General features: G+C 39.7%; 1 protein-coding gene and 2 pseudogenes across 1 annotated transcript; all 3 read right to left on the bottom strand.

Annotated features, from left to right (window-relative positions):
• Positions 1 to 3,455: 3,455 nt before the first annotated feature.
• Positions 3,456 to 4,694, bottom strand: LOC118968080 (olfactory receptor 9G19-like; annotated as a pseudogene).
• Positions 4,695 to 4,842: 148 nt separating this feature from the next.
• LOC140844137 (olfactory receptor 9G4-like) lies at positions 4,843 to 6,434 on the bottom strand (annotated as a pseudogene).
• Positions 6,435 to 13,177: 6,743 nt separating this feature from the next.
• Positions 13,178 to 14,991, bottom strand: LOC140844136 (olfactory receptor 9G19-like). Its single transcript, XM_073215612.1, has 2 exons — positions 14,850 to 14,991; positions 13,178 to 14,743 (listed from the first exon to the last, which is right to left on the bottom strand). Exon 2 carries the CDS (start codon positions 14,716 to 14,718, stop codon positions 13,780 to 13,782), a length of 939 nt encoding a protein of 312 aa, XP_073071713.1. The 5' UTR covers positions 14,719 to 14,743; positions 14,850 to 14,991; the 3' UTR covers positions 13,178 to 13,779.
• Between the last annotated feature and the right edge of the window lie 147 nt (positions 14,992 to 15,138).

Genomic DNA, 15,138 nt, shown 5'->3' with positions numbered 1-15,138 from the left:
AAACTACTTCTTTGGGCCTCCTGCTCAGTCTTCCCGGAAGAAGAGATGTTTAAATGAGACCTGAACAATGAGCCTGATGGTAGCCAAGGTATGAGTAAGGGGAGGGCGGGCTCAGTTCAAGGAGAAGAAAGAGCGTCTCAGAAGCCACTTAGGAATCAGAGCGCATCTCACCACCTCCACACCCGATCCAAGCCACCACCTTGTTCTGCCAAGGTTATTGCAATATCCTTCTGACAGGTAACACACCTGACCCTCTATAATCTATTTCAGTGTATCAGTTGGGATCGCACCTTAAAAAAATAAGCATGTCATGACACTCCTAGACTTAAAACAATGCTACATATGCTGCCAATTTATTCTAGATTAAAGTGAAATTCTATACAATGGCCCAGAGAACACTTATGACCAGGACATCTGTTATCTACAGGACTTATCTCCTAAGACTTATGCCCACTTTCATTCTGTTCCAACACCGCTGACGTTCTCACTCTTTTCTAAACCAGCAGCCTTGCTCAGAATTAATTACAAACTATCTATTCCTTGGCCTGAAACACCATTCCCCAGACATTTGCAAGGTTCACAGCATCATCTCCTGTAAGTCGTTCTAAGTTCTGTTTAAGGCCCATCCTCATCACTCCACTTTAGATTCCACGCCCTCTTCCCACCAACAATACCATCTTCCTACTCTGCTCAGTTAAGATTTATTTTCCCCAAGTCTTAGTGTCAACATCCAACTCTACTTCACTATATTTATTGTCCATTTTTCCCGATCAGAATGCAAAAACATGGGTCAGCAAGATTTCTCTCTTTTGTTTACTGCTATATCCCAGCATATAGAATACTTCTTAGCAATTAATTAGCACCTAATAAATATTAGCACCTAAAATAAAAATTTAGCACCTAAAAATAAAAAATTCTAGAAGAAACAAATAATTATACCTTGAAATGGATTTACCCGAAGTATTGTCTCCCTCTTGCTGAGCACAAACTATTCAGCACAAACCTACACTCAGGTGGCTCTCCTGGCTCAGGGCGCTGTGTCACTAGGAAAGAGGGTAAACCAAAGAGGGAGGGTCATAAGCAAGACCTCCAGTTCATGTTGATTTTGAAATAAACTGCAACAAGGCAAAGAATGTGATGGAAAAGACACAGAAAAAGGCAGAGCCAATTTCTCTGAAGTGTCCCATGGAAAAGGGCTTCCAAGGTGTATGTTTCCTGTGGCTGTTCTGCTAACAGCCCCTCCACTGAATTAAGAATTCCCTGAAAATTCTGAGGAAGAATGTGTCCCTCTAGCACCTGAAAATGAGTAGCAAGAGGTGAAAACATCACACACAGTCTGGAGGGCAGGGAGGACCACAGCCACTAGAGTTAGAAAGCATGTCCAGGTCACAGTGTCTTGGCCTCTTGATTTCTCCACTGTGTGAGTGAACATAGGACGCCCCCTCATAACTACCAGACTGAGTTTCAAATTCTAGAAGGTCACATGGATCATGAGTTGGAACTCTCTTCAGAAGAGTGTGTATGTGAGTGTATGTGTGTGTGGTTGGCTAATAATAATCCTTTGCAAGCCAGCCCAGACTCTGTATCTTCATTCTAACAGTAGCTGAGGTCACAGAGAAGCCATACCTCCTACATTCCCCTCATCCCATGTGCTTACCCTTGATCAGGAAATACTGGAATGGACACTCTTTGACTGCTTTGCCATGCTTTATTGGACATGTTATGCATTTCTTCGAGAGCCCTTTGGGACTGCCTCCACAGAGCGGCTCAGAATTATGTATCTCAGTCTCCAAAGAACCAATTAGAGTTCATGTGGGGTATGGATAATTATAAATTAATTAGGACATGGTGAAAAAAGGCATATTTTATTCAGACTACACTGTATTAATGGATCTATGTCACAATAAAATTATTAAGTGTGTCATATAATAGAAACTTTACAGTTGGTCTTTCTTACACTTTTTCAGAACATATCACGTGTCCATATATTGTGTCCTTCCCATATGCCCCTTTCTCTGCCCAGGCTACTCTTCCTTGTCTCATTCATCAGGAAACTCCTATCAGTTCTTTGTGTTATGTTGTGAACTAAATCCACTCAAAATTCATATGCTGAAGCTCCAATTCCACATACTCAGAATGTCATCATATTTGCAGATACAGCTTTATAGAAGTGATTGAGTTAAAATGAGATGATTAAAGGCAGCCCTAATCCATTGTCTTGGAAGAAATTGAAATCTGGGCCCACAAGGAGATTCCAGCAAGTTTTGTGCATGGAGGAGACACCATATGGGGACAAAGCAAGAAGCAGGGCATCTGCAGCCCAAGGAAAGAGGCCTCGGAACAAATCCACCCCCATGGCACCTTGATCTTGGCGTTTTAGCCTCCTGAACTATGAGAAAATAAACTTCTGTTGTTCAGCCACCCAGTCCGTGATATTATGGCAGCCCTAGCAAATGAGTCCACTTGGTTATCAACAGCAGGGCTTCTTATGTTGGTGCAACCTCATGTTTTATAGGTAGGAAGACAAACTTGGAAAGTGTGATGAATCATAATGAAATGCACTCTTACTTTTCACTAATTTACACATAGAACAGAACAAGCAAAGAAATACAAACATTCACAGACCCTTAAGTATCATCATTTCTTCTCATAGAGATTTTCATTCTAAATCATCTCTTGGATATTGAGCTTTTGGAAATATCTCTTTATCTCTCTCTACCTGTTGTCTATGACTATTTGTTCATTTCTTTCTCCATCATACAGCTACTACATGTCTGCCCTTGATTCTTTTGATTGCTGGGGAAAATATCCTTGTATGCGAACCTTACAATGAACTAAGTAAAGACTTATTCTCTCCTGTATCTAACGCCAAGAAAACTTTTGTGTCACCTCAAGCAAAAAAAGAAAACCAAATAAGAAAAAATAAATTAGTTTCTAAGGCATTTTACAATATGTATTTCATTTCGGGCTTAACTCACTGTTTCTCCCAAGAAATGCCTAAGAACCTTTGAAGCCAGAATTTCTGGCATTGAATTCCTGTTTTTCTCTATGAAGTAAATAACTTGAAATAGTCATTTATTCCATTTAATCATGACAATGATTATGTAACCAATTTTACTATTCCCATTTAGAGATTAAAGTGATATTTACAAGCAACGTATGAACTGTTAAGCGAATTTTCTTTAATTTGATTTTTTTCAACTTCCTCAAAATCCCAGTCATTTGTAGACACTATTCCTAGGATGCATGTGCAGCAGTCTTTCCAATGGTCCCATATTAATTTATTTCAAACACATATTCAAGGACACTGCCAACTTAAAAAGAAAAATGAAATCTGTTTCCACAATATCTGATGAATTTCTTTTTTCCTTACTTCTTTTCTTACAACAGGAGTATAGGCTGATACCAAGAAATGAAGATAATCTGTAAAATAAAAAAGAAGCCGTAGCCATTGCTGAACAAGTATTTTCATTTAAGAAACCTTAATCTACCTACCATTTTCCTCACAGCATCTCTAACATCTTTATTTCTTAAGCTATAGATCAAGGGATTCAACATGGGTATCACCACAGTATAGAACACCGACACCACCTTATCCCTTTCCAGGGCGTAGCTGGTACTTGGACGGGAGTAAATGTAGAGGATGGAGCCATAGAGCAAGGGGACGGCCGTCAGGTGCAAGGCACAGGTGGAGAAGGCCTTCAGGCGGCCCTGAGCAGAGCGGATTCTCAGGGTGGCAGCGGTGATGAAGAGGTAGGAGGCAAAGATGAGCACAGAGGGAGCGATGACGTTGGAGGCAAGTAGGAAATAGAGCACAGCCTGGAAGCTCCCCTTCACGTCACAGGCCAACTTCACAAGTGGGGGCAGATCACAGAAGAAATCATCAATGATGTTGTCCCCACAGAAGCTCAGGGTAAATGTCTCACTGTGATGATGGCTGAGCTCAGAAAGCCACCAAGGTGTGAAGCTGCAACAAGGCTGGCACATGACCTTGGGGACATTGCCTGGGAGCAGAGCAGGGGGCTGGAGATGGCCACACAGCGGTCATAAGCCATGGCAGCAACAGGTAACACTCACTATAGGCCAGTCCTGCAGCGAAGAGAAACTGAGCCAGGCAACCAGCAAAGGAGATGATTTTGTTATCAGAGATACAGGTCACTAGGATTTTGGGGACATAAACAGAAGAATACCAGAGATCCAGGAATGACAGGTTTCCGATGAAGAAATACATGGGTGTGTGGAGCCGAGTATCAGCACAGATCAGAGAAATCAGGGTCATGTTCCCTAGAAGACTGATGACATAGATGACGAGGAAGATGACAAAGAGCACTTTCTGTAGCTGCAAGTCAGCTGTGAAGCCTAAAAGTACAAACTCCTTCACTTTGGTGGAATTTTTCTCATCCATTGATTTGGGTTTCTCTGGCCCCTTTCTGTGAAAAGATTAATATATATGTCATGATTTAATGTATCAGTATGTCACTACCCTTATCATTTGCCATTTTAGACCAGTAAAAAATCCAGCTGAGGCACATACATTGTTCACTGTGAGATATGTTCATGTTGAAACAGTTTCAATTTTCGTGGATCCAGATCTTTTCTCTACATGATAAAGTTTGATCACTAAGCTTCTAAGTCAAACCAAAATTGTGTAAATTACAAAAATTACAAATTGTGTAATTGGATGTACACAAGCATCCAATCAGGCTTCTCTTTCCAAGATTTCCCAAAGATATTCAAGAAAGTAATTTTATGAAAATCTAGTCCTGTAAAAGAGCGAAACACTATTTGGTGGAACATCAAACCACCCAGTATTACAGGCTTAAAATGATATAATCCCCCACAAATAATCAACCATTAAAGAGTGGTTTGATCAATGTGTCATTGTTTAAAGTATAACTTGTATTTGCAGAAATATTTCAATCTTTACAAACATGAGTAAAAGCCACTAATTTGGAGAATGCAATCAGAGCGTCATGCAAAAGATCCCATCATCTCTGTGTCCTTATGGTCTGTATTGCTTTCTAGAAAGCCTCTTTGACATCTTTGTTTCTCAGGCTATAGATGAAAGGTTTGAGCAATGGGTTAATCACGGTGTTAGAAGAGAGCAGCCACTTCGTCTCTCACCAGAGAGCAGGTGGAACTTGGCCTTGAGTACATGAACAGCAAGGATCCATAGAAGAACATGACAGAGATGAGGTGAGAAGCACAGGTAGAGAAGGCCTTGCGACTTCCTGAGGCTGAGCGAATCCTCAGGATAGCCAGAAGGATGTGCACATAGGAAATTAAGATGGCAAGAATGCTGGAGAGGACCGTGAAGCCCACCACACCGAGGAGCACTTTTTCATAGACATTGGTATCTATCTGTACAAGACATTTTTACCAGTTGTGGTGCATTACAGAAGAAGTGGTCAGTGATATTCTTACCACAGAAACTCAGCCAGAAAGTGTTGGCAGTATGCGCTATGGCATTCAAGAGCCCTCCTATGTAGGAGCCAGCAACGAGTGCAGTACAGAGAGAACTGGACATAGCACTTGAATAAAGTAGTGGGTTACAGATGGCCGCATGGCGGTCACATGCCATGGCTGCTAGGAGGTAACACTCAGTGTAGGCTACAACACAAGAAAAGAACAACTGGGCCCCACACCCAGCCAAGGAGATGCACTTTTCTTCTGAGACACAATTGACCAAGATTTGGTACAGTAGTGTACCAAAAATTCCAAGAAAGACAGATTGCCAATGAAAAAGTACACAGGTGTGTGCAGACAGGAATCAATACGGATTAAATTAACCAAGGTCATGTTCCTTGACAAGGTTATCAAGTAGAGCATCAGAAATATTCCAAATAGAATCAGCTGCCACTGGGGGTCTGCTGAGAAGCCCACCAAGATGAAGTCAGTCAGGATACTGAGATTTCCCACTTCCATGTCCATGGAGGAGAAAGCCTGATAAAGACTTTGAGGAAACAAAATTGTTTTGTGATCTTTCTATTGAAAGAAATTAACAACGGTTTCAATTAAGTCAGCAATTACTGGGTACCTTATAGATGTTCTTATTTTCTATTTATACATTTTTTATTAAAGTATAGTTGACATGCAATATGATATTGGTTTCAAGTATACAACAACATTATGTACATATTAGATGCTCACCCCAACTAGGGCAATTGCTATGTGTCAACAGAGATGACACAGATTCACTCTATTCTCTGTATTGCGCTTTCATCCCCATGACTAATGACAGTAAAATGACAGAAATTCAGCCTGTGACTTGCTAAAACCATAGGAATTGGTGTTAGAATCTGATTTTGGAATTAGGGCTTTCTACATAGTCATTATTTAGTGTATGGCACTTCCTTTAGTCTCAGCAACAGACAAGAAAAATGAAGCCACTTACTGGTTGACTGATTCAGTAAACAAGATATTAGTAAAAACACCCAGGCTAATGTTAGGCCCATTGCAAGTACTGAAAAATGGTTCTTAATCCTTCATACATTATTGATAGATTTTGTTCAGGGATTGTGCTGACAGTTATACAAATACTAAGACACTGCACCATTCCTGCTATACTTTGTAGAAATAGAAATATATATATATTAATATATAGATTTTATATATACATATATAACACAGTATATGTCAGTTAATATTCTAAGTCCTAATCTTAGTCTATTTAATCCTTTACATGACTTTATAAGGTAAATCCTACCATGACCATAATGGAGTTTAGGAAACAATTCCAAGGTCACAGAACTGGTCAACAGCAGAGCTCATATTTGAATCCATAATTTTCTTCCTCAAGAGTATATTCTTTCAACTATTCCACAATTTATGTCTTTCATAGTGATATTGCTTCTCCCTTGTTCTCCTGTATAAGGCAAGCTATAATCCCCTGAAAAACTGAATTACTTTTAAAAATCCTTTTATTAAAAGACCACTTTTCTCCTCACTTTCTCTTATCAATTGAGATTTAGATAAATAGTTGAGGTATTTTTTTATAGACAGGTTGCCAAACATTAGGAAAAACCCAATTTTTATTGTCAAATATTGACTGAATCCTTCAAAGTTCACATCTTGAAACACTAAAGCTCTCAGAGACAAGTTAAAAGATACCTAATTTAAGACATAGAATTAGGATTAGGATGGCCCCAGTGACCAGCTAACTTGCCCTTAGTGACTAAAGCATCTAGGTCTTGTGTCAAAGCCACCACCTTGGTTTGCCAAGATTATTGCAATATCCTTCTGATGGGTCTATACACCTGACCCTCTGTAGTCTATTTCAGTATATTAGTTCATATAGCAGTTGTAAAAAATAAGCATATCAGAAGAAAGCAAATCCTACCATTTGCAACAACATGGATGGAGCTAGAGGGTATTATGCTCAGTCGAATAAGCCAAGCAGAGAAAGAGATATACCAAATGATTTCACTCATCCGTGGAGTATAAGAACAAAGGAAAAACTGAAGGAACAAAACAGCAGCAGAATCACAGAACCCAAGAATGGACTAACAGGTACCAAAGGGAAAGGGACTGGGGAGGATGGGTGGGTAGGGAGGGATAAGGGCGGGAAGAAGAAAGGGGGTATTATGATTAGCATGCATGGGGGGAGGGAGAAAGGGGAGGGAGGGCTGTACAACACAGAGAGGACAAGTAGTGATTCTACAACATTTTGCTATGCTGATGGACAGTGACTGAAAGGGGGTTTGTGGGGGGGACCTGGTATAGGGGAGAGCCTAGTAAACATAATGTTCTTCAAGTAATTGTAGATTAATGATAACAAAAAAAAGAAAGAAAAGGGGAATTACTCCCTGATAGGATAAAACTAACTGCAAATCACTGATTAATGCATGCTTTAAATATCCTTAATTTTGATCATTTAAAGGGTGTCAGATGATCAGCTATGGAAGTACATTTTTCTGATAATATTCCTTTCTCTTAAAAAAAAGTTTCTGTGTGGTGATCTCCAATAAGTTCTTCACAATGGTATAAAGGGCATATCAAAGTGTGGGCAAAGGGTTTGTTTGTGTTTATACAGAGGATCAAAGCCTAATTTGGCTACCCAGAAAATGAACTAAGATACAATATGAAGAAGAACTTCCAACATCAACATTCTCTGGAAGAGTCATTCCAGAAGATGATCATCAAAAAACTTCAACAAAGATCCTGGCGCTGCTGCAGTTGTAGCTGTACTCATCCCACTGGTTCCTGGACTTGCCACTGGAATGAAGAAGGAGATATCTAAGCTGGCCTGTGCATACAGTAAAACAACATTTTAATGGATCTATACTGTCGGAACTCAAAGAAGAATTAGGAGAAGTGCAAGTTGCAGTGCTCCAAAATCTTGTGACTATAGACCATCTACTGTTAAAAGAACATATGGGATGTGAACAGTTCCCAGGAATGTGTTGTTTTAATTTGTCTGATTTTTCTCAAAATATTCAAATTCAGTTAGACAATATCCATCATATCATTGATAATTTTTCACAAATGCCTAGGGTGCCTAACTGGTTTTCTTGGTTTCACTGGATATGGCTGGTAATTGTAGGTCTGCTTTGGTTATGTAGCTGTATTCCTATTACGTTAATGTGTGCACGCAATTTAATTAGTAATTTAAAACCTATACATGCTTATGTTACTCTACAAGAAGATATGTCAAAGAAATAATCAATCTTCCCATGTTTTCTTCCGCCTGCTACTTCTATAGCTTCTCGTCTTCCTTCATAATTAAAACCTCTAAGTAGAATTCGTGCCTCATATCGAAATTACCGAGTATCATAATTCTTCCAAGTGGTAAAGGCACCACAGGGCATAAATCTGCAAAAAAGTAAAAAGCTAATCTTTTCAAACAATGTTCCTTCTCTCTCACTTGCCAACTTTACATTTCCCTGTATGGCCCCGGAAGCTGACTGGTTAGACAGAGACAGGTAAGATTCCTCATGGGAGGAACAACCTAAGACAGGCACAGTCACAGGGGGGCCATCAGGTGAGAAATTGGGGATCAACAGAGGTGAGGCTTAGAACCTCACCTCCCCTGTCTTGAGAGAAATCTTCTGCATCCGTGGATATTTTTTTGCCCTTGTCTAGCTTGGATTAATACTTAGTCTACAGGCACACACCTGATCATCTACATTTGCCCTCTTACAGCACTAAACTATGTTTTCTACCTTTATCTTGCATCTACCTACCACTTCAGCATTTTATTAAAAATAATAATAATAATAATAATAAGGGAGAAATGTGGGATTCACATATAAATCAAGTATAAAAATCAAATGAATATTCATAATTGACCTGATTGTTTATAGTTCATGATGCGTGATCAAAACCAAAAGTTTCTGTGATGACTGCCCTTGTACTGTTCACCATGTAAGAAATTATTCACTATGTAAGAACTTGTTCACCATGTAAGAACTTGTTCGTTATGCTTCAGAAGATTGGAGACTGTTGAAAATTAGGCTTGGGGTGGATTAATGATTGTGCATTGAGTCCCCTATACAGAATTCTATTGTTGTTAACAACCATATGATCAATAAGTATGAGAGATGCCCTTTAAAAAAAAATAAGCATATCAGGACAGTCCTGGACTTAAAACCAACACAGGACTGCAATTTACTTCGATATTTACTTTTGAGCTAAGCCAGAGTCAGTTTACAACTAGAAAGCAAATGCCAGTTTTCTCCCTCAAGGTCTACTGTTCCTGGTTATAGGAAGTGAGTATGTTAATCTTTCAATATTGCATATTCTCATCTTTCAAAAATACTTGATGATTTTCACAGAGGTCATAACTTGTTTGATGATGCTGTGAAAATGTAGCTTGGAATGTTGAAGATTATTCCATTTAGTGACTATAAGAATATAAGGGAGTTCTCCCAATAGCACACAAGACTTAGATGCTTTAGTCTTACACCCAACGTTTCATAAGCTGGCTTTAATTTACCTTTATAATCTCCCCTCTTACCATTTGCCTTCATCTATTCTCCCCCAAACTAAATCACTTACATGATTGATTTTGCCATAATAATCTCACATGTCCTGGGAGCTTCACATGTATACTACTTTCCCAATACTCATTTATGCACTGTAACTTTTTTCTGAATCTGCTTAAACTTGAGTAGTATTATCGTGTCAGAAATTTATGGTTATTAAATTTATAATACATAAAACGATGGGTAAAAGCCACCATCTCAAGTTACTATGTACTTTTTCTGCTATATTATCACTGTCTACAAATGAAGGATATCTGAGATTTACGAAGCTTATCTTCATACAATATAATTAGGAAAATGGAAATATCCTCTTAGAGCAAATCACTGCTTTTTTAGTAGTACCTTCAAAAGAGGAAAATAACTGAAAAAAATATATTTCTTTGGGCCTCCAGCTCAGTCATCCCAGAAGAAGAGATGTTTAAATGCGACCTGAACAATGAGCCTGTTGGCAGACAAGGTATGAGTAAGGGGAGGGCGGGCTCAGTTCAAGGAGAAGAAAGAGCGTCTCAGAAGACACTTAGGAATCAGAGCGCTTCTCACCACCTCCACACCCGGTCCAAGCCACCACCTTGTTCTGCCAAGATTATTGCAATATCCTTCTGACGGGTAACACACCTGACTCTCTTTAATATATTTCAGTATATCAGTTGGGATAGCAGTTTAGAAAAATAAGCATATCATGACACTCCTGGACTTTAAGAAATGCTAAATATGCTGCCAACTTATTCCAGATTAAAGTGAAATTTCATACAATGACCTAGAGATCCTTCATGAACAGGACATCCATTATCTACAGATACTTATCTCCTAAGACTTCCGCCTTCTTTCATTCTGCTCCCGCACTGCTGACGTTCTCACTCTTTTCAAAAACAGCAGCCTTGCTCAGCATTAAGTACAAACTATTCATTCTTTGGCCTGAAACACTATTCCCCAGATATTTGCAAGGTTCACACCATCATCTTCTTTAAGTCACTTTAAGTTCTATTTAAGGCCCATTCTTATCACTCTACATTAAATTCCATCCCCTTTTCCCACCAAAAATACCATCCTTCCTACTCTGCTCAGATTCTGCTCTATTTTCCCCAAGTGTTAATATCAACATCTAACTCTACTTCATTACATTTATTGTCCATTTTTCCGCATCACAATGCAACAACACAGGTCAACAAGATTTCTCTCTTTTGTTTACTGCTATATCCCAGCATATAGACTACTTCTTAGCAATTAATTATCACCTAATAGATATTTCTAGAAGAAACAAATAATTATACCTTGAAATGGGTTTACCTGAAGTATTGTCTCCCTCTTGCTGAGCACAAACTATTCAGCACAAACCTATGCTCAGGTGGCTCTCCTGGCTCAGGGCGCTGTGTCACTAGGAAGGAGGGTAAACCAAAGAGGGAGGGTCATAAGCAAGACCTCCAGCCCAACTTGAAATTGCAATAAATTGCACCAAGGAAATTAATGTGAAGTAAAAGACACAGAAAAAGGCAGAGCCAATCATGCTGAAGCATCTCATGGAGGGGGATTTCTAAGGTGTATGTTCCCTGTGGCTGTTCTGCTTCCAGCCCCTCCACTGCATTAAGAATTCTCTGAAAATTCTGTGGGAGAATGTGTCCCTCTAGCACCTGAAAATGAGTAGCCAGAAGTGAAAACATCACACACTCACAGTCTGGAGGGCAGGGAGGACCACAGCTACCAGAGTCAGAAAGCATGTCCAGGTCACAGTGTCTTGGCCTCTTGATTTCTCCACTGTGTGAGTGAACATATGATGCCCCCTCATATCTACCAGACTGAGTGACATATTCTAGAAGGTGACACATATCATAAATTGGAACCCTCTCCAGAAGTGTGGGTAGGGGAGTGTGCATAGTAGCCTAACAATAATCCTTTGCAAGCCAGCCCAGATTCCATATCTTCATTCTAACAGTAGCTGAGATCACAGAGAAGCCATACCTCTTACATTCCCCTCATCCCAGATGCTTTTCCTTGATCAGGAAATATTGGAATTGACACTCTTTTCCCCTCCTCTGATGTTTTGCTATGCTTTGTTGGATGTGTTATGTATTTCTTCAAGAGCCCTTTGGGACTGCCTCCATAGAGCAACCCAGTATTATGTATCTCAGTCCCAAACAACCAATTAGAGTTGTTCTGGAGTATGGATAATTATAAGTTAATTAGGATGTGGTGAAATAAGGCGTATTTTATTCAGACTACACTGTTAGTGTATCTATGTCACAATACAATTATTAAGTATGTCAGATAATAGAAACTTTACAGTTGGTATTTCTTACACTTCTTCAGAATGTATCATTGTCCATATATTGTGTCCTTGTCATATGCCCCTTTCTCTGCGCAGGCTACTCTTCCTTGTCTCATTCATCAGGAAACTCCTGTCCGTCCTTGGTGTTATGTTGTGAATTGAATCCACCTAAAATTTGCATGTTGAAGCCCAAATCACAGTACTCAGAATGCGACCATATTTGGAGACAGGGCTATTATGGGGATAATTAAGTTAAAATGAGATGATTAAAGACAGCCCTAATCTATTCTGTCTTGGAAATGGAAATCTGGGCCCACAAGGAGATGCTGGCAAAGTTTGTACACAGAGGAGACACCATGTGTGGAGAAAGCAGGAGGGCGGCCATCTGCAGGCAAAGGAAAGAGGCCTCAGAACAAGTCAGCCCGGGTGCCACCTTCATTTGGCCTTTAAGCCTCCAGAACTGTGAGAAAATAAACTTGTGTTGTTCAGCCACCCAGTCTTTGATATTTCGTTATGGCAGCCCTAGCAAATGATTCCACTTGGTTATCAACAGTAGGGCTTTTTCAGTTGGTGCAACTTCATGTTTTACAGGTAAAAGACAAAATTGGGAAGTGTGATGCATCATAATGAAATGGTCTCTTACTTTTCCCCAATTTATACATAGGACAGAACAAGCAAAGAAATACAAACATTCATAGACCCTTAAGTGTCATCATTTCTTCACACAGAGATTTTCACTCTGATCTTCCCTTGGACATAGAGCTTCATGAAATCTCTGTCTCTCTCTACTTGTCATCTACTACTATCTATTTGCTCATTTCTTTCTCCATCATAAAGCTACTACGTTTGCCCTTGATTCTTTTAATTGTAGGGAAAATATTCTTGTATGCAAACCTGACAATGATTCTAAGTAAGGACCTATTCTCTCCTGTATCTAATGCCAAGAAAATCTTTGTATCACCTCAAACAAAAAAAGAAAACCAGACAAGAAAATGTAAATTCATTTCTAAGGGCAATTAATAATATGTTTTTATTTTGGGCTTATCTCATTCTCTCTACCAACAAATGACTAAGAACCTTTGAAGCCAGAATTTCTGGCATTGAATTCCTGTTTTTCACTATGACATAAATAACCTGAAAAGTCATTTAATCCATTTAATCATGACAATGATTACATAACCAATTTTACTATTCCCATTAAGCAATTAAAGTGATATATTTACAAGCAACGTATGACCTATTAAGTGAATTTTTTAAACTTGATTTTTTTCAACTTTTTCAGAATGCCAGTCATTTTAAACACAGTTCCTAGGATGCATGTACAGCAGTCTTTCCAATGGTCCCAGCTTCAATAATTTCAAACGCATATTCAAAGACACTGCCAACTGAAAAAAAAAAAAGAAATCTGCTTGCACATTAACCAATGATTTTATTCTTTTCTTACTTCTTTATTACTGTGAGTATGGGCTGATGCCAAACGAACATAATCTGTAAAAAAAAAAAAAAGCCATAGCCATTGCTGACCAAGTATTTTCATTTAGGAACACTTAATCTACCTACCATTTTCCTCACGGCATCTCTAACATCTTTATTTCTTAAGCTATAGATCAAGGGATTCAACATGGGTATCACCACAGTATAGAACACCGACACCACCTTATCCCTTCCCAGGGCGTAGCTGGTACTTGGCCGGGAGTAAATGTAGAGGATGGAGCCATAGTACAAGGTGACAGCCGTCAGGTGCGAGGCACAGGTGGAGAAGGCCTTCAGGCGGCCCTGGGCGGAGCGGATCCTCAGAATGGCAGCGATGATGAAGAGGTAGGAGGCGACGATGAGCACAGAGGGAGCGATGACGTTGGAGGCAAGTATGAAATAGAGCACAGCCTGGAAGCTCCCCTTCACGTCACAGGCCAACTTCACAAGTGGGGGCAGATCACAGAAGAAATCATCAATGACGTTGTTCCCACAGAAGCTCAGGGTAAATGTCTCACTGGTGATGATGGTTGAGTTCAGAAAGCCACCAAGGTGTGAAGCTGCAACAAGGCTGGCACATAACCTTGGGGACATTGCCTGGGAGTAGAGCAGGGGGCTGGAGATGGCCACATAGCGGTCATAAGCCATGGCGGCCAACAGGTAACACTCACTATAGGCCAGTCCTGCAGAGAAAAAGAACTGAGCCAGGCAGCCAGCAAAAGAGATGCTTTTGTTATCAGAGATACAGGTCACTAGGATTTTGGGGACATACACAGAGGAATACCAGAGATCCAGGAATGACAGGCTTCCGATGAAGAAATACATGGGTGTGTGGAGCCGAGTATCAGCACAGATCAGAGAAATCAGGGTCATGTTCCCTAGAAGACTGATGACATAGATGACGAGGAAGATGACAAAGAGCACTTTCTGTAGCTGCGAGTCAGCTGTGAAGCCTAAAAGTACAAACTCCTTCACTTGGGTGAAATTTTTCTCATCCATTGATTTGGGTTTCTCTGGCCCCTTTCTGTGAAAAGATTAATATGTATGTCATGATTTAATGTATCAGTATGTCAGCCTCTCCTTATCACTTGCCACTTTAGACTATTGAAAACCCCAGCTGAGGCACATACATTGTTCACTGTGAGATATGTTCATGTGGAAATGGTTTCAAATTTCATGGATCCAGATCTTTTCTCCACATGATAAAGCTTGATCACTAAGCTTCTAATTCAAACCATGGGTACAATCATCCAATTACGCTTCTCTTTCCAAGATTTCCCAAAGATATTCAAGAAGATAATTTTATGAATATCTGGTTCTGTAAAGGATTAAAATACAATTTAGTGGAACATCAAACCACCCAATATTACAGGCTGAAGATGATTTAATCCCCCAACAAATAATCATCCAATAAAGAGT

This window comes from Manis javanica, chromosome 11, assembly GCF_040802235.1.
Source record: "Manis javanica isolate MJ-LG chromosome 11, MJ_LKY, whole genome shotgun sequence".
Taxonomy (NCBI): Eukaryota; Metazoa; Chordata; class Mammalia; order Pholidota; family Manidae; genus Manis; species Manis javanica.
Note: the sequence above shows the minus strand (reverse complement) of the source record. Positions and strands in the feature narration are given on the sequence as shown.